Source organism: Lutra lutra, chromosome 9 (genome assembly GCF_902655055.1).
Source record: "Lutra lutra chromosome 9, mLutLut1.2, whole genome shotgun sequence".
In the NCBI taxonomy this organism is placed as follows: Eukaryota; Metazoa; Chordata; class Mammalia; order Carnivora; family Mustelidae; genus Lutra; species Lutra lutra.
Window position 1 is genome coordinate 58,237,317 of NC_062286.1, and position 23,030 is coordinate 58,260,346.

The 23,030-nt window shown below is 39.3% G+C and overlaps 1 protein-coding gene across 1 annotated transcript in view; it reads left to right on the forward strand.

Moving 5' to 3' along the window:
* Nucleotides 1-13,515: 13,515 nt before the first annotated feature.
* RAB1A (RAB1A, member RAS oncogene family) overlaps nucleotides 13,516-23,030 on the forward strand; it is a 30,598-nt gene continuing 21,083 nt past the window's right edge. Inside the window, exon 1 of the mRNA XM_047745264.1 lies at nucleotides 13,516-13,806. Within this exon, the coding sequence (XP_047601220.1) occupies nucleotides 13,784-13,806 (23 nt within the window). The 5' untranslated portion in view covers nucleotides 13,516-13,783. The remainder of the gene's footprint in view (nucleotides 13,807-23,030) is intronic.

Consider the following 23,030-nt stretch of genomic DNA (forward strand, 5'->3'; position numbering starts at 1 on the left):
TGTCTCCAGCTGTACCCCTCACCGGTGTCCTGGGTTTTCCTCCTATTCCTGCCTCAGGGACCTCTACTTACCAATGAACCTCCCTCCTATCTCTTTAACTTCTCCCTCTCTACTGACATCTTGAGATATCTTTTCTTATCTTCAATCTAAAAACCATATTTCCTCAATACTATAGGCACTCAATACCTTGCCCTTCATAGCCAAATATCCTGAGAAAGTCATCTAACTCATTTATTTCTTCACCTCCCATTGCACTATTCTTTTTCCCATTTGATTTTTCTGAGCATTTAGCACTATGAACCACACCACATTCTTCTTCCTTTTTTAAGTTCACCCATTTAATGTGTACAGTTCAATGGTGTTTAGTATGTGCACAATTTTAAAACATTTTCATCACTTCACAAAGAAACCTTGTACCCCTTAGCTGTCACTCCCTTTTCACCCCATCGTCCACTACCATCCCTAAGCAACCATTAATCTACCTCTGTCTCTATGGATTTGCCTGTTCTGAACTTTCATATGAATAAAATCACATAATATGTTGACGTTTGTGATTGGCTCCCTTCATTTAATATAATGTTTTCAAGGTTCATCTAAGTTACACATGTATTGGTACTTCATTCCTTTTTATGGATGAATAACCTCCCATTGTGTGGATATACCACAGTTTGTTTATCCATTCATCGGTTGATAGCATTTGGCTTACGTCCACCCTTTTTTTACCATGATTTTTTAAAAAGATTTGCTTATTTATTTTAGAGAGAGAGAGAGGAAGAAAGCAAGAGTGAGTGTGGGGGAGAGGCAAAAGGAGAGTGAGAAAGAGAGAGAATATCTCAAGTAGACTCCCCACTGAGCACAGAGCTGGACAGGGGGCTGGATCTCACAACCCTGAAATCATGACCTGAGCCAAAATCAAGAGTCAGTCTGAAAAACGATCTGAGAATTTTGAAGGGGTGGGGGGTGGGAGGTTGGGGGCACCAGGTGGTGGGTATTGTAGAGGGCACGGATTGCATGGAGCACTGGGTGTGGTGCGAAAATAATGAATACTGTTATGCTGAAAAAAATAAAAAAATTAAAAAAATAAAAATAAAAATAAAAAAAAAAAATCAAGAGTCAGATGATTAACCTACTGGGCCACCCAGGTGCCTTTGAACAAATTTTCTTAATACTAATTGTCCTCCTACCTCTCTAGCTCCTCCTTTTCAATCTTCTTTGTAGACTTCTTTTCCTTTACCTTCCCTTGAATAATGGTCTTCTCCAAGGTTTTATCTTCAGGGATTGTTCCAGGCTCTCTCCCTTTTCACTCCTCCCTGTATTTCTCCTTTACTGTCTGATTAACTACATTCATCCCTCAACCCGCCTCTCAGATAAGCCTCCCAGACTCCCCAAGTAATATCGGCTTTCCCTCTTTCAGAGCACTTACCACCATTCTAATAAACAATCCATTGTGTAATTAGTTGTTTAATGTCTACCTCTCCCACTAAACCATAAGCTCAATGACAGCAGGGAACATGACTGTCTTTTTTATTTCTATAATTCTGAGGCCGAAATAATTATTTGTTGAATAAATGAATGAGTGAGTGCATGAAAGGAAAAATAAATGTATGGTTACATGGTATCATCATCCATTTCCATGGTCTTGGTTTTCAGTGTATTGGTGAGTGAAAAATCATGTATTGCCAAGTCTCTTTCTCTTTTGAAACTCAATAAGAAAATGATATTCAGGGAAAGTCTCTTGTTATAAACAAGTGCCAGAACATCAGAATTCCATGTAGATGTTTCGAAATGTCAAATGTCAACAAATTGGGCACACTATTCAGCTATTGCTTGATCTTGGATGAAGCCTTTACTGCCTACGAAGTGTTGAGAGACAAGTCTCCATGTGTCTCTCTTCTTTTTTCAGGTCTTGTGAGTAGAGGCACCAACAGTCTTTTGTTCTGCACTATCTTTTCTAGGACAGTATAGCCTACAAAGAAGGAGATAGTGTTTTTCTCCAGAGCAGAAGGTAGGTTCGTGTGCTATGCAGTGCAATAAAGATAATGTCTCCCTCTGGAGCAAAGGTTGAGCAATGGGTTTGTGTCCTGTCCATTATACAAAACTGAGGTTTCCTAATCTTGGGGTTCTTCTCCTGGAATGTGATTAGCTGGCACCACCTGACCTTCATTCTGTCACCTGTAGAAACTGGAGTTGGGGAACTAAAGCCAGAAAATAATCGTTCTCTGTCTATTTCTATTGCTGTGAGTAATAAACTGTTCTTTCCGTCACTATCCCAGATTTGCCTCTGGTTAGCATCCACAAAACTGTGGCAGACTAACTTGTTGGCTTGCAAGTGGGAAAAAGATCTCAAATCCTCCATGGTTCTTGACACAAAGCAGTGATTTATAGACATTCATATTAATTATTTGGTATCAGGTGGCAAATGTTTTAAGCCTTTTACAACCCAGTATAGCTGATCATCACTTACATATAGGTGCTTTACAGTATTTTTAGTTAGGACTTAGAAAATTGATTGAAAATCTGGGGTTAATGTATAACTGGTTATACTTTTCTCCCTTTAAATTACACAAAATAGGCTCCCCGTTTGCACACAGAGTTTCCACTTTTCAGAAGAGCTTTTTTCGCTATTGCAGGGGGCATGCCTGTGCATTTGTCCATACTTATTGGTATGTAGTTTTGAAAGTGCCTTTACATACTCTCTTCAGTGTGAGTTTAGCATTGCTAAGCACTACCTCAAAGACAAGAGTCTTGCTTGTTACTCTTTTGTATCCTTCTCCTCCTTGTAAGGTTTGGTACACGCTAATGGTCCAAATATTCTCATCATTCCAACACGGTAGATTATTCTTTCCAAACATCGCTACCATATCTCCCACCTCTCCTGCATTGCTCTTGTGCCAAGTTAACTTGTCACTCCTTCATCAGTATGTGGCGTCCATTTCTGCATCCCCTTGAATCTGGGAAGGCCCTGTGACTGCTCTAATAGAATATGGCAGAACTAACACAGAGGAAGTCCTAGCTTAGTCCCCGACTGACCCAGCAGCTTCTGCTCCTGCTTCTTGGGATCCTTGTTCTTTGACTGCTTCCTGTCATGACTCAGCCTTCATGTTGAGAGAAGCGGGGGACACGTGGAAAAAGCATATGCAGGTGTTCTGGGTGACAGCCTCAGCTGTGCTCCTGACCAACATTTAGCATCAGTTGCCAGCCAGGTAAGTGAGCCACCTCGACTGTCTCCCCTAGTTGACCCTTCAGACTGCAACTGCATGAGAGACATCACGCAAAAACTGCTGAGTTGAACCCAGTCAACCCATGGCAGATAATAACAAATTGTTGTACACAGCCATAGAGAACCAGAGCAAAGAGGCCCCCAAATAAAGAATTTCGTTTGACCATGTGGTTCTAAACCCATCCCCAACTGCTTAGAATCCTTAAAAACAGAAAGCAACTTTCACTCCAGATTTAGTATGGCAGCTTGTACCCCATAGACATTACTGAACTATTCTTATGAATTAATGAATGATTGTATTTAAAACAAAATCACTACAAAGCAGAGGTCTTAATCCCAGGGCTTTTTAAAAAAATGTTGATTTGCCCACTTATAAATTAAACACTTGGGGAAAAAAAAACAACTCTTCTTCCTTAATTTAAATTTATCTGGCCTCCTGAGCATGGCCAAATCTCCAGACCAGAATCAAGTTAACCTGTTTGATCACAAGTCTAAGCACAAGTAGGAGGATTCTAGAACTCGTCTTGCTGTTGTTGGGCAACAATTTGAATCTTATGTTGTTATGGTACACTATCATGGAGGCTCATTCATCACTCTTTTTAAAACTTTGAGAATGTTAGATTTTTTTACTTTGGGGATACTGTCTTCAGATCTCAGAGCATTAAGTGTGTTTTTTGTTTTGGGGTTTTGGGGGGGGGTTTGTCTCAAAAATAAAAAGTCACTCGGAAGCATAACAGAGGACAGCAATCTCTTGCCCACTTCCAGCCAATTGGCCTAAACTGTGTGCCTTTTTCCTCTCATTCCTGTGCTCCAGCCTTGCTAATCTTTCATACTACATATTCCTCCCTGCCACAGGACCTTTGCACATGCTATCTTAGCTCCTACATCCCTTCCTCTCCATTTCTTCATCTTGCTGAATTCATTTTTGCTTCAATTCAACCACAAGTTCCTCAAAGATGCTTTTTCTGACCTCTGCAGAGTAGTTGAGGTGCCCCAGTTACATGCTTCCATTGTACCCTATATTTATCCATCAGAGCATATTTTGCAATTATAATTACATATTTTTAGTTGTGTAATTACTTTATTTCTTTGAAAGGGTGTGTTTTCACATGTTGATGGCACCATCTAAGTAGCACAGTGTCTACATCAACATGACTTCACCATTCCAGGCAACTCTTTTTATCAGGAAGGTAAACGTTACAAATGACTTTATTGTTGATTCCAGGACCTGCCTGAAAGACACATCTACTCTTCAAATAAAGCATCAAATAACAATTTTTATTTCAAGACTCTCTGAGCCCCTTGCCTCAATTGCTGTGTCTATCAACCCTAAACTATTATATCGCAATCCTTGTCCAATGCTAACCGAGACTTCCCTCTCCCCTCAGTGAAAGACCCACCTTAAACCAGACTTTTGAAGTTCAAAAATGGCCCAATTTTGTCCTTAACTTCCTTTGAGATGCTACAGAGGCTATCTAGATAATGATTTCCCTTACATAGGTAAACAATAAACTGGGTTTTGTCTTATCAACACATTGCTTTAGTGATATTGTTGGAAGGAATGTGTGATGGTGACATCAGATCAATATGTGTATTTAGTGTGGTAGCACTTTTTTGCCTCCTGAAAAGCTGTTATTAAGTCCATGATGGAAAACAATGATGTCAGATTTGCGGAAATGTAGTAGTTAACAGCTATATCACTTATGAGAATTTACATTTTTCATAAGGGCATAGACCCACTCAGTTTTTCTCATTGGTTTATCTCCATGTCAGAACAAAATAGGTGCTTAATACATAATTGTTGAATGAATGAGTGGATCAATGAGTAGATGACAGACCAAGATGGCTGGATTGCCCAGCCAAGTTATGTAATACTGCCATTAGGTAAAATAGAAGTTGTCCATAGGGTTGCCATTGTTTTAGAAGTGAATGAAAATGAGTTCCTAGCAGCACATAATAGTGTTGGTGTGGCTTGGCTAATTGAAGAGTGAAGGGTAGCAGAATATGCTGCTCTAAAATATGCCACTTTGACATAAGGAAGATTTATTATTTTGCGGACCCCTTATAGTCACAGGTGTTACACTCCTCTGTGATGGTTCCGAGACCTACTTAGGGAATCTTTTTTTTTTTTCTTTTAAAGAGACAGCTGGGGAATTTTTTATCTGATTTTATTTGATGCATCTGTGGCCTTGCCCTGCCATTTGCTGAACACTGTGGTGACCTTGGCAGTACCCTGCCTTCAAAAATATTCCAAACTGGAGGGCGCCTGGGTGGCTCAGTGGGTTAAGCCGCTGCCTTCGGCTCAGGTCATGATCTCAGGGTCCTGGGATCGAGTCCCACGTCGGGCTCTCTGCTCAGCAAGAAGCCTGCTTCCCTCTCTCTCTCTCTCTCTCTGCCTTCCTCTCCGTCTACTTGTGATCTCTCTCTGTCAAATAAATAAATAAAAATCTTTAAAAAAAATTAAAAAAATAAATTAAAAAAAAAAATATTCCAAACTGGGGACAACTCCATGGGAAGTAGAAGTCAGGGAACCAGGTGTTCAGACAGAGGTTCTTTTCAGCATATTGAGGGTCTGGAGTTTGGTATCTATGGTAGGCATAGCATACTTCAGCCAATCCTTTCCTTTGCCATTTCTTCCCACTGACCATGCCTAGATGGACAGGAGTTTCTTATGTATTACACTTTAACACATTGTTCTTCTTCCTGGGAAGATGGGCTGAACTTTATTTTTGGCTGAGAATATAGGGAAAAGGTTTAAGTAATCCTAGATCTTACTAATGTGGCAATTCTTTCCTGAGGATCCAATCAATGAATATGTTGGATGTTTATTAGGTATAAAGCACTGTGCTAAGTGCGGGAGGGATATAGAATTGATAAGGTGTGGTCCCTGCCCTCAAGGAGCTCATAGTCTAGCTAGAAAACTAAAACATATACACAAAAAATTTTAACAATTAGTATGTAGTGCTAATAGAACTTTCTGCAGTGAAGGAAATGTTCTTTAATGTCCATTGTCTAATATGGTAGCCACTAGCCACTTATGACTATTGAGCCCTTGAAATACAGGTAGTGCAACTGAGGAACTAAACTGAATTTTTAACTTAATTTTAACTTATTTAAATAGCCATATGTGGACCAAGGCTTCTGAACTGGACAGCTTCATGTGAGGCGTTACATAAGCACTAACAAAACGGCTGAGGTAGATAAGAGAGGACAAAGAGCATCCACTTCAGGTTGATGTAGACGGGGAAGGCTTCCAGAAAGGGGCGTGATTATAGTGTTCTGAGAGGAGAATATGTGGAAGATAGCACTAGCTTCTGGAAACTTTCAGAGAACACTGTTGAGGGTAACAGAGAGTATCTATTGAACAGAGTAGAGTCTTATCTTGGGTTTCATTAATCTGTTGTGTTAAAAAGATGACTGGATTTGATGAGGCAATTATCTCTCTTTAGTGCTCTGACACTTCCTCTCCAGGGGTCTGAGCAAATACTCTTAATGGCAATGGGAAGAGCACTAGACTGGGAGTCAGGAGACCTAGGTTCTATTCTTACTGTGTCATTAACTCACACACAGGCTTAGTTAGGGTTTTGTTGTTGCTGTTGTTTTGTTTTGTTTTGTTTTGTTTTGTCTAAAAAGGATCAAGGGTTCTTTAGCAAATATTCTCGAAGGTTGTTGCTGAGTTAAGTCTATTCTTCTTACTGCTTTAACAAATGTCTAGTTTTGTCTTTCTTTTTATTTTTTTAAAGATTTTACTTATTTATTTGACAGAGAGAGAGTGAGAGAGAGAGGGAACACAAGCAGGGGGAGTGGGAGAGGGAGAAGCATGCTTCCTGTAGAGCAAGGAGCCCAACGCCTGGCTCAGTCCCAGAACCCTGGGATCATGACCTGAGCCAAAGGCAGAGGCTTAATGACTGAGCCACCCTGGTGCCTCATCTTTCCTTTTTTTTTTTTTTTTAAAGTGTATACATTACTCAGTGCTCGCGATGGTAAGCGTACTCTTTAATCCCCATCACCTATTTCACCCATCCCCCCACCCACCTCCCCTCTGGTAGCTGTTTGTTCTCTAGAGCTGAGAGTCTGTTTCTTTGTTTCGATCTATCTTCCCTTTGCTCATTTGTTTTGTTTTTAAATTTTCATATATGAGTGAAATCATATGGTATTTGTCTTTCTCTGACCGACTTATTTCGCTTAGCATTATACTCTCTAGTTCCATTCATGTTGTTGCAAATGGCAAGATTTCATTCTTTTTTATGGCTGAATAATATTCCATTGTATATTTATTCCACCTCTTCTTTATCCAGTCATCTATCAGTGAACACTTGGGTTGCTTCCATAGTTTGACTATTGTAAATAATGCTGCAATAAATATAGGGGTGCATGTATCCCTTTGAATTAGTGTTTCTGTATTTTTAGGGTAAGTACCCAGTAGTGGAATTACCAAATAATATGGTAGTTCTATTTTTACTTGAGGGCCCTCCATACTGTTTCCCACAGTGACTGCACCAGTTTGCTATCCCACAAACAGTGTAAGAGGGTTCCATTTTCTCCACATTTTTGCCAATACTTACTGTTTCTTGTCTTTTTTACTTTAGCCATTCTGACAGGTGTGAGGTGGTATCTCATTGTGGTTTTGATTTGCATTTCCCTGATGATGAGTGATGTTGAGCATCTTTTCATATGTCTGTTGGTCATCTGGAGAAATATCTATTCTTGTCTTCTATCTGTTCTTAAATTGGATTATTTGTTTTTTGGGTGTTGAGCTGTATTAGTTCTTTATATATTTTGGATACTAACACTTTATCAGATATATCATTTGCAAATATCTTCTCCCATTCAGTACATTTACTAGTTTTGTTGATTGCTTCCCTTACTGTGGAGAAGCTTTTCATGTTGATGTAGTCCCAAAAGTTTATTTTTGCTTTTGCTTCCCTTGCCTCAGGAGACATAACCAGAAAAATGTTGCTTATAGCCAATGTCAGAGAAATTACTGCCTGTGCCCTCTTCTTGGGTTTTTATAGTTTCAGTTCCCACATTTAGGTCCTTAGGTCCCACATTTAGGTCCAAAATGGTTTGAGTTTATTTTTGTGTATGGTGAAAGAGAGTGGTCCAGTTCCATTTTTTTTTTTTTTTTTTTGCATGTGGCTGTCCAGTTTTCCCAACACCATTTTTGAAGAGACTATTTTCTTCCCATTGTATATTCATTGTTGAAGATTAATTGACTGTATAATTGTGAGTTTATTTCTGGGTTTTCTATTCTGTTCCATTGATCTATGTGTTACTTTTTGTGCCAGAACCATACTGTTTTAATTACTATCGCTTTGTGAGACATCTCGCTGGCTCAGTTAGAACAGTATGCAACTGTTGATCTCGGAGTTGTGTGTTTGAGCCCTATGCTGAGTATAGAGATTACTTAAAAATAAAATCTTTAAGAAATTTACTACTGCTTTGGAATATAACTTGAAGTCTGAAATTGTGACAACTCCAGCTTTGCCTTTCTTTTTCAAGATTGCCTTGGCTATTTGGGGTCTTTTGTGGTTTCATACAAATTTAAGACTGCTTTGGTTATGTGAAAAATGCTGCTGGTATTTTGATAGGGATTGCATTAAATCTGAAGATAGCTTTGGGTAGGATAGACATTTTAACGAGATTTGTTCTTCCAACCCATGAACATGGAATGTCTTTACATTTCTTTGTGTCATCTTGAATTTCATTCATCAGTGTTTTATGGTTTTCAGAGTTCTTTGTTAGGTTTATTCCTAGATATTTTACTGTTTTTCCTGCAATTGTAAATGGGATTATTTTCTTAATTTTACCTTCTGCTGCTTCATTATTGGTGTATATGAATGGAGCAGATTTCTTTAGATTGATTTTGGATCCTGCAACTTTACTAAATTCATTTCTTAGTTCTAGTAATTTTTTGGTGGAGTCTTTAGGGTTTTCTGAATTTGTTTTTGACAGTTTTGTGTGTGTGTGTGTGTGTGTGTGTGTGTGTGTGCTCTGTTTCAGAAAGAGGACCATTTCTGGTCTTTCTAGTACTTCTGCACCAGGGCAGCTTTAACTCTGCCCTCAAACTGCACAGTCTTTGACCTGTACCTCTCTCCAAGGCCTTTCTCTTCTGTTCTCTGACTTTAACTGGGGCCTTGGTTTCCACGCTGGCAGGTAAACTGGATGTTTCTGGATCACTTTTAGCACTCCCCCTTCTACCCTCCACACCTTCAGGTTCTACATCTTGCTCTCTGGAATCTTCCTTCCTTTCCATTCTGGATGCAACTACTCTATGTCAGGACATCAGCCTCTTGCCTAAGTGAATCTAATTACCTTTTAACTAATCTTCCTATCTCCAGTCATCAGAGAACTCCAAAGTGTTTCTTTTAAAACACTGACACACATACATAAATACATACATACATACACACATACATACAAACAAACATAAAACACTGAGCTCATCACTTTCCTTCTCAGAACTTTTCTTGGCTCTCCCATGACCTATTAAACAAGGCTGAAACTCCATAGAAGGCATTTGGGGTCCCCCTTACCTTACCTTAACCTAAATATCTCCTACCTTATCTACCATGGAACCTGTGATCTCTATTCCTTAAATACATGTGTATCCACATTTCTAGGGTTATGCTCACATTGTTTTATAATTCTGGGATGTAAGGCTCCCTTTTCCCCGTTTCTGCCAATGACCAATATTTTACTTTTTTCAAGGCCTAATTCAAATATCACCTCCTTCATGAAAGCATTCCTAATAGGGTTTTTTTTTTTTTAATTTCTTTTCAGTGTTCCAGCATTCATTGTTTATGCACCACACCCAGTGTGTGCCTTCCATAGTACCCACCACCAGGCTCACACAACCTCCCACCCACCACCCCTCCAAAACCCTCAGTTTGTTTCTCAGAGTCCATAGTCTCTCATGGTTCATCTCCCACTCCAATTTCCCCCAACTCACTTCTCTTCTCCATCTCCCCATGTCCTCCATGTTATTCCTTATGCTAAGTAAGCAAAACCATATGATAATTGACTCGCTCTGCTTGACTTATTTCACTTAGCATAAGCTCTTCCAGTCCCAACCATGTTGATACAAAAGTTGGGTAGTCATCCTTTCTGATGGAGGTATAATACTCCATAGTATATACGGACCATATCTTCTTTATCCATTTGTCCATTGAAGGGCATCTTGGTTCTTTCCACAGTTTGGCAACTGTGGCCATTGCTGCTATGAATATTAGGGTACAGATGGTCCTTCTTTTCACTACATCTGTATCTTTGGGGTAAATATTCAATAGTACAATTGCAGGGTCATAGAGAAACTCTATTTTTAATTTCTTAAGGAATCTCCACAGTTTTCCAAAATGGCTGCACCAACTTGCATTCCCACCAATAGTGTAAGAGGGTTCCCCTTTCTCCACAGCGTCTCCAACATTCCCAATAGTTTGAATTAGAATTGTTTCCTTCCTCTGTATCAGCTCATATCTTTTTTTTGAAAGTCAGGTTTATAATTGAGGTATAACATATATACAGCAAAATTCACCCCTTTCAGGTATATAGTTCTATGAGTTTTGATAAGCAAAATATGTAGTTGAGTAACTAGCCATCACCACAATGAAGTTATACAATATTTTAGAGAAACCAAAAAGTTCCATTGTGTCGCTTTGTAGACAATTCCCTCTTCCCATTCCTAGTTCCTGGCAATCACCGACCTGATTTTTGTCCCTATACACTTCATATCATTTAAATGTATTTTTGCATTTTCCCCTACAGGCCTTGCAGACAGAGAGATGTAATCACTCACCTTTGTATTGTTCATGGTTCTAAGTACAAGTTCCAGACACACTTATTACATACCAGGTCATAAATATTTGATAAATGAAAAAAGGAAGAAAAGGAAGAATGGCAGACCAGAAGAAAGGAAAGAAGAAAAAAGAAATGAAGAAAAGAATGAGCCAAAGAATAAATGGACAAATAGCCTAGGAAAATTCTGATTCAGCCATGGGGCAGCCAACAGAATAAATGCTAGTGTAATGAATTATTCTGAGTTATTAATCTGAACTACAAAAGCAGTCATTCTTAAACACCTAAACATAAAATATATTGAAGTTTGAATCAGCAAAACTGACACTCGGTTTGGGGAGGAAATCTTTTTTTTTTTTTTTAAAGATTTTATTTATTTATTTGTTAGAGAGAGAGAGAGCATGAGCACAGGCCAACAGAGTGGCAGGCAGAGGCAGAGGGAGAAGCAGGCTTCCTGATGAGCAAGGAGCCCGATGTGGGACTCGATCCCAGGACACTGGGATCATGACCTGAGCCGAAGGCAGCTGCTTAACCAACTGAGCCACCCAGGCGTCCCTGGGGAGGAAATCTTAATGTGAATGACATAAGTTGTACTAGCCGGTAGGAAAGGACCATCCACCACTCCCAGGCTAAGCTGCCTCTGATCTCCTCACACCACCATTACCAAGATATGAAATGTTCTGTTCTTGGTACATAGCACATGCATTTAAAACTTCCAGGGGAGTTAAGGGAAGGAGAAAGGTAATGTTAAGTACCCCAAAGTTATGGTGTTTTATGCTTTGTACTGTTTTATTTAATTCTTACAACTACTCTCTCGTTGAAGTTAAAAGTAATTAGGAGGTAACTCTTTATTGGGAAAGGAAATAGATAATTAAAGGAGGTTTGATGGGTACTTCCTAATGGGAAAGACAAGTTAACAAACCATTTTTTATTTCAGGTTAAGTTCTTTGGAGATTCTGAGTTTTTCTTCTGTGAAATCACAGTAAGCAAGAAGGGATAAGAGTCCAGAGTAATAATTTTTTTTGGCGGGGTCGGGGGGGAGATGTCTGCCATTGATCCATTCAGGGTACTTCTGGTGTGGTGACCATTTCAGAAGCCAGTATCATGTGAAGGAATGCTAGTGTGCTGTTTGATGAGGTTGTCAGCAAAGGCACATGGTGGAATTTGGGGGTTAAGGAGTAGAGTTACTAAGTGGGTAATAATAACTGCTTTCTTTCTATATTATAGTGTCACGAGAATTTAAAGTGATTTTGCAATCACTCTTGGGAGATAATTTCTTGGTTCTTAGGATAAGTTGGAAGATAAACTTTGGACAATGTATTATACTATGCCCTTTGCAATTCAAGATAATATGTTAACGTTTAGTGGAGATTTAAATTCCTGAGCTGATTAAAGAGAGTTAACACTATTTAGTTTTATAAATGTTATTACTCCCGGAGTTTCTAGGCACTAGGTAGTGATGAATTGCTTCTTTCCCTCGCTTATTATTTTTCAATCTTGCAGAACAGCTCAGCATTAAATAACTAAAATTACGGTTCAAATTGAGGTCTGGGACCAGGGCAGGAAGATCTTAAATTTCTGGCTGACTTCGCGCTGCATCGCTTCCCCGAAAAGTGGAGCCACTGAAAATTGTGGGTTCATGATGGAAGTGCTTTTTCAGGAAGAGAAATTTGGCTATGTGTGCAAAGGGTCTGGGACAGAGATGAGAGGCAGCCTGCATTCGGAGGCTCCTGTAATATAGAGGCTGAGGTGATTAGAGCCGCGTGGGAAAGGAATGGTAAAAAATGAAAAGAGAAATTGGTAGTGTGGTCTGTGGCCAACACTGGACAATGACCAGATCCAGTGGGGTTGGGTGAGTAAGGAAGAGAACTGAAAGAACAGCCTCGTGTTCTCCAGAGACCTGAAGTTCTCTACAGAGGCCCCTCGACTCCTCTTACGTCCTTAGTCCTTATCGCCGACGTCCTGGGATCCGCAGGAAAGCTCAAGCTTCAGGCTGGCTCACAGGCGGAAGGACCCGCCGGGCGTATACTCCAGCCGCCCTTCCTTCCCCGCCTCTGCAATCAGGCTGTCCCTCGATTTCTACCCATCTCTTCTCACCCTTCGGAGTCCCCAGTTCACCCCCCGCACCCCCACCCCCGCCCCATCCTCAGTTCGTGGCCGACACCGCCCTCTGTCCCTCCCTTTCCCCTCCCCCTCCCCCTTGGGGCGCTGACTCGCCCGGCTGCCACGTCTCACTGATGACATCACCAGGGCCGCTCGGTCTTAGCCAATCCGCTAGGGGGAGTCCGAGCGAAGTCCTAGGCAGCGAGTCAGCGGGGCGGGAAGCAAGGAGGGGCAAGAGGGGGAGGTGAGAGAGTGGGGAATGGGGCGGGCGACAAGCTTTCAAATACGCATGCGCCATGGGCGCGGGGCTTCGCGGGAAGTTGAGTCCTGACTGCCGCGCCGCACCGTAGGTCTTCAGCGCCCACTGGGTGTTCGAACTCTCTTTCCCGGCGTGCCGCGCGGTGCGGTCGCCCTCTGTGCTGTGTAAAGACCCCTTGGTTTAAGGCTTTCCTATTTCCTGGTTCGCCGGCGGCCATTTTGGGTGGAAGCGATAGCTGAGTGGCGGCGGCTGCTGATTGTGTTCTAAGGGGACGGAGTGGGGAAAGACGTTTGCTCTCCCGGAACAGCCTATATCATTCCTCTCCCTCGGTTACCCGTGGCGTGAAGAGTCAGGGCGGCGGCTGCAGCAGCAAGGGCGGCGGTGGCGGCGGCGGCAGCTGCAGTGACATGTCCAGCATGAATCCCGAATAGTGAGTGCAGGAGAGCACCGGTCGGCTGGGTCCGTGGGCCAGCTTGGAAAAGCTTAAGGGGGGCGAGGAGGGCTGAGGCAGGGGTGGGAGCCTCGGCTGCGGTGAGGTGAGGGTCGTAGGGCAGGAGATGCTGGCGGCCGAGAGTCGGGCCCCATTGTCTGACGGAGAAGGGGCGGCCGGGGGGAGGGGAGGGGTCGGGCCGGAGGGGTGAGCCGCCTGGGCCTGGACGGGTCAGGTTGAAGGCCTTGAGTGTCGGACCGGTGCGGAGGAGCAGTCTTGAGGGTGTTGGGGCGTTTTTTGAGTCGGTGGGGCGGTGGGAAGGGGTAGCTTCACGCGGAGGCAGTGACTTTTGAAGGAAGACTTGTTTTTAAGGGGAGAGGCTAGGGTGGGAGAGCTCTCCTAGAGGGCACTGTCAGACCCTGCGCCCGCACTCTGCGGAGCTGTCAGAATCGTCAGGGTGGAAACCAGCTTTACTTGTAAATCTTGAGCTTGTTGGCTCTGTTCTTTCACCCTTCCGGCCAGGTTGCAGGTAATATGGATGTTTTTCAGGACTGCGTGGGATTGAGGGGAATGAGTAGATGGTGAGAAGAGATTTTAAATTTTTAGTGGTTTTTTTTTTTTTTTTTTTAAGTTATTTCCTGGAGTTCTTCAAAAACTCAGGGGGCCCATTGCCTTCCTGAAAACCTGGACATTTGTGAGAATTTTTTTTTTAGAGGACACTGAAGTCATTTTATTTTCTGTAGGTCGGGAAATAACAACTAAGACTTAAGAACATTTTTCTGATATTATCAAATTAAAGGACGACTGCTGTCAAGTTGAAAGAGAAACAAATGGGGTCTATGATCTGTAGGTTTTGGGTTACCTGCTTGAATGCTCAAAGATAGGGAGTGAGGTTCCATGACGTGTCATGAAAAGTTAATGCATTTCTTTTTCTTGCTTACTCAAGAAGTCACCACAGCGTATGTGACACACCTGACACCTTTCCTGGGAATTGGTGTTCACTTTTCTTGGGAAGACTTTGTTGGGCGCTCCTTAGCTGCCCTTTAAAATCTCTTTCAGTTTAGTATATAAATTAATGAATAATTGGAGATTTGATTAGTATGCCTCTTCAGCATCAGAAGGCTTTGGGGGAAAGAGGGAATACTTCTTTTTAAAGTAAAAATCAGTATTTTAAAAGCTGAGTATATTTGCTCCTTTGGTCAGTTACTGCTAAACATTTCCCCTAAAAGGTCCACCCATCAGTTTAGCTGTCATGTGTGTATCACATGGCTCTTGCAAAATGCATTCTGACTTCAAGTTTTGTAATACGGTGGTTTGATGCCGAAATGTCCCCCTTTGCACTAAACAGAAGCCACTGTATTTCATTAAAATTTTATATACTTTAAGAAGTTGAATGTTCTCATAGCCATATTTGCTATGCTGGCCGTTTTTAATTTCTTTATCAAGGATTCGGAGGACAGAGTTGGTTTTGCACGGTTAGGGAGATCAGGGAGGTCCCTAATTTGGTGGTTTTCCTGGCAGCAATAAAGTACATGGATTTGCCACTTATGGAGACTTGTAAACCTCCTCTTTTCAGGGAGTTTCTTATATTTGCTACATATAGTACTATAAATAGATCTTTAGGATTAGTTGAACAGAACCATGACAAATTAGCCTCTGAATTTGTTTCTCCTTTTGTAAAATAGGATAGTAGGAGTCGTTACTCCTATCAGGGTAGTTGTGAAATTCGAGTATAGGTAAAAGAAAACATAAGAGCACTCTAAGTGGTATATGTCGTTATCACGTATGACATTCCTATAGTGCTAGGATTTAGGAATATGATCCTTACCCTCAAGGAGTTTAAAATGGGCTATAGAAAATAGATGGTTATATATGTCAGATACCAGTAGATCTAGTTTGTTCCACATGTGCAGGATGGAGAGGAGCAACAAGATTTCAGAGGAGGATGGAGGATTGTGGTTGGCTAGTTGGGTTCAGGAAAAATATATAGAAAAGAGACTTCTGAGGGAATTATTAGCAATAGGTTTAGAGAAGTAGTAGGGAAATTAGGAGGATTTTTCAAGGGGGAGGAAGGAAGGCTTGTTAATAAATGGCAGTGATAGCAGTTTTTAAGTAAAACCGTGCCAAACCATCGGTCAGATTAATGACCTTAACAGAATCAAACCCAGAAATCATTTTTATACTTGTTCTGCCATTGACTAGGCCAGTACCAGGCCTACTATATTTATATTCTAGACTGTGTCTATAAAATAGGAGTTTGGAAAAACCTTTGTAAGAGCATTACTGAAAATTATTTGGAGGGAAGGTGCTGGACATTTTATTGGAGAAGGTCACAAGGGCATCCAGCAGGCAGATTTTTAACAATGTGACCTCAGCAGTTTTTTCATTACGTCTTTAATGAAGTTTGTTACCATCATAAAAGTAATTAGTGAAAAATTGGAAAATAGAGAAAAGAAGGAAAGAAATTCTTAGAGTTTTATCACCGAATACAGGTCTATTTACTTTAATACCTTGTTCTGAACTTTAAAATCTTAAGTTTTTTCTTAAATTCAAACTTTTAATGGGTGAGTGCCTTTCATGATTCCATGATGTTGTCTTAATACCTACCATTTATAGCTATGTGTATGTTGGGTATATTATATGTTATAATATATGTGTTATAGCATACGCTTATATGCTAATGTGAAGGGGGGGTAGTATACTAGATAATGTTTCAAAGTCCAATCTGAATATTCCTTGGTTTTGGTTATCATCTACTAATTTATTCCTTTTAGAAACATTTAAAACTGCTTCATGGGTGCCACTGAATTTAGTAATGAAAATGGGTTCTTGACAAAAGAGGTTTGATTCTCTCAAAAGGAACAGGATTTTAGATTATTGGTTGACATAGGATTACTTGTAGGTAGCTTTTTTATTGAATTTACTTTATGATCTTTAAATTGTAAGCTTGTTTTGGGAGTGAGGATGATAAATACATCAGTCAAAGGTTAAATTTTAAGCTGTCCCTTTGTCCCTTTTCTGTGTTATTTGGCTAATAGGGAGAAATGAAAACCCTGGGTTATCTTTATAGTAGAAATTAAGGGTAATGACTGATTTGTCTGAATTTCAAGTACAAACAAAAAGAAAAAGCAACTGAAAGTGAGATCTGAATAGTGGAAAGATGGAAAAGATCAGAGCTTTCATTTTTCTGGAGATCTGAAGAAAGATTTTGATTTTCTGAGCTAGGTGGTGAAGCAGGCAGTGATTATTTCAGCACACTGGTTGAGAAATGCTTAACATTATTCTCATTCCAGAAACATTTTTTCTAATCCATTAGCTTTTAGTGGATTTTTTTTAGTGTCAAGGAAATAATTTTGGCTACTTCATCTATAAGGAATGTGTTAATAAAGTATGTTTACCTATCATGGATATTCCAGTTAACTATAATAGGAAGGACTGTAGTAGTCTACTTGGATCAACTGTAGTTCTTTAATGCAGAAAAATTTTATAGTAAATGTGTTGTTTTTGTTTTGTTTTGTTTTTTTAATATGGCTCTGGAGTGATGTTTAAGATTATGGCTCAAGATTTAGTCAGTCTTTTAAACTTTGCTCTTCTGTCATAGTAGACTTCAGGAACATTTGACTTTTTGTCCCCCCAGCAGTGTGCTTTGAATTAATATTTTTTTAAGGTAAGGATTTGAATGTAAAAGCAGCTTAATTAGTTTTGTTGTCTGTGTGTCAGTATAATTTCATTAATAAGTATGTCATAATTGGCTGTCATAGAATTTTTATTTAGAACTTTCTTAATTAGAAAAGCATAAATCAACTAAAAGTAAGTTGCTTTTTTGTTGGTTGTCTTGATGACATTTTGGTGGTGTTGGTAGTGGTTTGAAAAATCCAGAAAATTTTAAAGAAGAATAATAACCAGTATTCTCACCATAGGGTATATGATTTAATGTCTGTAGAGAATCAGCAAGTATGATTCTTTGGGTAGTGTAAGTTTCTAGGAGCTCTATAGAATCTGCAGAATGAATCTTAGAGAGTTTTGTGTGAATAGACGATCTTGTAAGATCATTTGAAGATGATGGAAATTTTGCATTTAAAAATTTCTTTTTCATAATTAAGTTAAAATGAGAGTTGACACTTTCTTACATATTCCAAATAAAATTTTTAATGTTTAAAAAATAATAAAGATGGAAGAGCTTCAGAATCAGATGTGCTTTGATTGACTCTTTAATTGACTTTTGAAGAGAATTTTGCTTTATAAGTAATTTTATGTCTTAGATAGTTCAATCTTTTTAATTCTGGAAGCAATCTTAGTAATTTGTGGTCTAACATTTTGTTATATTCACATCCTTTTAGCAGTCCCTTGTGTACATGTGTTTTCTTGGCCACTTTTGACTGTAAGTTTAGGATAGTTTTACTCTTTGTAGTTGTAATAATTTCATTTTTAATAATTAAGAATAGATTCTTTTTGCTAATTTATCTACTTTTGTCTCTAATATATGAAAATATTTAAGGTCTAATAAAATCCTTTTTAAAGTTTTTGAGTTTTGTCTTTGTTTCTTTTAAAGATTTTTATTTATTTATTTGACAGAGATCACAAGTAGGCAGAGAGGCAGGCAGAGAGAGAGGAGAAAGCAGGCTTCCTGCTGAGCAGAGAGCCCATTGTGGGGCTCGATCCCAGGACCCTGGGATCATGACCTGAGCCAAAGGCAAAGGCTTTAACCCACTGAGCCACCCAGGCGCCCCGAGTTTTTTGTTTGTTTGGGTTTTTTTTTTGAATATTTTATTTATTTATTTGACAGACAGAAATCACAACTAGGCAGAGAGGCAGGCAGAGAGAGAGAAGCAGGCTCCCCGCTGAGCAGAGAGCCCAATGCAGGGGTAGATCCCAGGATGCTGGGATCATGACCTGAGCGGAAGGCAGAGGCTTTAACCCACTGAGCCATCCAGGGGCCCTGAGATTTTTTTAAAGATTTGCTAAAAAATACTTTGTTTCAAGGTGAAAATAAACAAAAAATGGGTATAGGATGCCAGCGCATGAGATGTATTTTAGATGTGTCACTTAGAGTTTTTTTTACCACTCTGTCTGAACTCAATTTTGGAGTTTTAATAATAGAGTTAGGAAAAGCCTTTTTTTTTTTTTTTTTTTTTTTTAATCTTGCAGGGAGAAGGGAGTGGTCAGACTATTCCACTGTTTTCCTGTAGAAGGTGGAGCTGATACTGCTTCTTTGATGTCTACAATAGAATTTAGGGAAGAACCCCTAGGTCTTGCTTTTCTTTGGAACTGCTCTGTGTTTCAGATTATGAAATGGTAACGGTGGGGTGATATTTGAAAAAAAAAAAAATAGACTTGAGGAGCAAGAGAACAAGTGTTGGTGTGTTGACTGACTTTAATAATTAAATTAAAGAAATGGGGTACAAAGGAGAAGTAGGAAATGAAGCTTTCCTTGGTAATTTTGTGACTGGTTGGCTCAGGTGACCAGAACACTCAGCTTTATTAAATCCAAGGTTGTGATAGGTTCTGATTAATTTTACTCTGTTCCCTGTTTGTGGACTCCTAATTATGACAAGAAGTGTTAATGTAAGTGTCTTTGCGCACATGTGGAAACACCATTTTTTAATAGTAGCTAGTATTTAACGAGTGCTTACTCTGTGTGCTAGCTGCTTGGCATAAGGTCTTTACACAGGGTATTTAATGCAGTCTGCCCTTCAAACTAGTGAGCTTTACAGATGAAGTTGAATGATGTAATTGAAGTTTTCCAAGAACAGTGATGGATTCTGCTTGTCTGAATGTATTTCCTTTGAATAACAATAGTACTTAAATGGAATTATTGTCATTTCCACTCTGCCTATAGATATTTTCCAACAACTTGATTGAGGGTAATTATTCTTTTTTAAAGTTTTTATTTTAATGCTAGTTTAACAGTGTTATATTAGTTTCAGGTGTACAATATGGTAATTCAACACTTCCATCGTCACCTGGTGCTCATCACAACAAATTCACTCCTTAATCCCCATCACTTATCTCACCCATCCCCCACGCCCCTCCCTTCTGGTAACCATCAGTTTGTTTTCTATATTTAAGAATCCTTTCTTGATTTGTCTCTTCTTATTTTTTTCCTTTACTCGTTTGTTTTGTTTTTACATTCCACATATGAATGAAATCATATGGTATTTGTCTTTCTCTGATTGACTTACTTTGCTTAGCATTATACTTTAGCTCCATCCATGTTGTTGCAAATGGCAAGGTTTCATTCTTTTTTTATGGCTGAATAAAATTCCATTACATGTAAATTCATATTTTATATATTTTTTGTCCATTCATCAATCGATGATCACTTGGGCTGCTTCCTTATCTTGGCTATTACAAATACTGCTATAAACATAGGGGTGCATGTATCCCTTTGAATTAGTGTTCTTGTATTCTTTGGATATATAGGGCAGTTATTCTTAACCCATTTGTGGTTACGTACTCCTAGGAGCATTTGATAAACTCTGTGAACCTGTTCCTTCTATGCGTACATGCTCATACATTTTGCATAAAAGTGCAAACCTGAAAATGACAATTTAAAATCTGGTGTTCTGAACTAATTCGTTTTAAAATGTGAGATGTGTTTGGGCATGCTTTATTTTGATGACCTGTTCTGTTCTTTTTCTTTTTTTAAAATGCTACTTTTCGGGACGCCTGGGTGGCTCAGTTGGTTAAGCAGCTGCCTTCGGCTCAGGTCATGATCCCAGCGTCCTGGGATCGAGTCCCACATCGGGCTCCTTGCTTGGCAGGGAGCCTGCTTCTCCCTCTGCCTCTGCCTGCCACTCTGCCTGTGCTCACTCTCGCTTCTCTCTCTATGACAAATAAATAAATAAAATCTTTAAAAAAAAAAATAAATAAAATGCTACTTTTCTGTTTCTCATTAAGTTTTTAATACATGAGCCTTGTTTTCCAAGTTTTCCAAGAGCCTTGAAACAGAGGCATACTAACTTCACAGACCATTAGTGTTCTCATGAAGAGCAATAGGTCATCTCTTTAGTATCTTTACTATCTCAGAATGCATATGGATGTAGTTAGAATAAATGCCTAACCAAGTTAATAGTCTTAAGCTTTTGATGGAACTTATAAAAATAGTTGAATAGCTAGGTTTACAAAAGGACATTTGAAGCAGCTTTGTGAAATACATGCTGTGGGTAGTTAGTGCTCTGTAGATTGGTAGCACCTGTCTTCATGAGGAGCAGTTGGTTCATCACTTACTAAAAGCTAATGAAGTCTGAACTCTAAAATTTACCATGCTTTTTGAGCTGAGCTAACTTATTCTCTACTAATGCAAATGTTCTAAGTTAATTTAAACAGTAAATCACACTTTTCTTTATATTTGGTCAGGTCCTGTGTGCCAGTTCATAGATGGTTTGATTTCATTCTGATAGGTTTTTATATGTATAATTTAACTTACTGACATTTTTATCATCTAAGTATATAAAATAAATCATTGAAGGAAAGTGGTGTGATAAAAAACTCATTTGGAGTTACAAACCCTAGGTTTAAGTTCAGACTGCCACTTACCTCTGCAAGTTATTTGTGATTTTTGAGCCTGTTTCTTTATCCAAAACATATGATTAGTACCACTTCAGTTCTGAGTCTCCAGAGTAAACTGTGCAGTACTATGCAGATGTTATTTGACATGTATAATCTAATAAAGGGTGTTAGAATATATGCAAATGGCAAGTGGTTTCAGTTTTAAAGCTTTTCTCACACATGATTAATCATCACACAATTATGTCTGTTTTTGTCTAACAGTTTTTTCAATACAGATTTTTAAAAAATCTTCCAGTAAATGCGTACACATATGTGTGTATACACACATGCACACACACTCAGAGTTAATTTAATCTTAGAAGAAAGCTTGATAAAGAAAACAGCCAGCTTTTTCTCTGTCACCAGTAAAGATTATGCTAAGGGTTGGGGGGGGGGGTTGTTGTGTTTTTTTTGATTATGAAACATGGACTCTGCTCCCAGGTCCTTACCAATTAGTTAAGAACATGACTCATGCTCAGACAAGTATAATCAGTATCATAGCATTAGCACAGACTAAATCTTGTGATACTTTCAAAGAATAGAGTGGCAAAATAGTGCAAAAGATTTAGAGAAAAGGCCTGTGATTTCTATTATTAACGGAAGGTTTGATTTAGCTGGAGAGTAACAGAGCACCGTTGAGCAGCAGGATTTTCCAGAACCCTTGGTGCTAGTAGTGGGATGTGGTCAACAACTAAGAATTTGAGTTGTTACCACCAGCCATAAATTTTATGTATGTAAATTCTTTCTCTCAGTCCCATGAAGAAATAGTGTCCTAGTTTTACAGATGGGGAAACAGAGGTAGAGAAGAGTTAAATGGCTTACCTAAGGGCTTTCAGAGTAAATAGCAGAATTGGAATTTTAACTCAAGGGCCTGTGATTTCACAGTCGTAGTATGTTTTTTCTAATTCAGTGTGTGTGCTTAACTCTAGGAATTTAAAATTTGAACCAGTTAAGTGACTAACATTTCTGTGGTCAGTTTGTTTTAAAATTAATGATTAGAGAGGTCTTTTTTAGAAATGTTAAGGGTTTGTGAAGTACATGTTACAAGGTAGATATTATGGTCTTTGATTTTCTTCACATCTTGTGCTGGGTTGATATTTAAAGCTTCTTTAGGCTTGAAGTTAATTATTGCATCCATTCTCAGTTTTTCTACCCTCCTGCCTGTTCTTGAATATTGACACTTGGGGCCTAAGAAGTCATGGTTATCTTTCTGTGAGTAAAAGCAGGTGAAGCAGAGAACTGTCTTTCTTTTGCTGGAGAGGGCACAATGCCACAGACCCTGTTACTCTTATGTGTTACTAGGCTTTGGGAGTTGTGACTGGTGTGATCATAGTACTTAACAACTGTTAGTTGCGTAATTTTTAAACTTTCGCTTTAGATTTCAGTAGTGAACTCATGATATTTTTTCAGCTATTTGAACAGAAGCTTGGGTAAATAGCTTCAAAGTTTTTGTCAAAGCACTTGAAGGTTTTCATCAAGTTACCTTGCAGTTTGGAGAAGGGGATAATAATAATAATAATAGCCACTTACTGTCCTCCTGTATTGTGACAGATACTGTGCTACAGGTTTTAGAGGCATTATTCCTAAATATTTCTAATGCCTAATTCTTATTACTTCTATTCCTGACAAGAAGCTTAACTGGATGATAGAGGGTACTAATGGAATCTCTTACA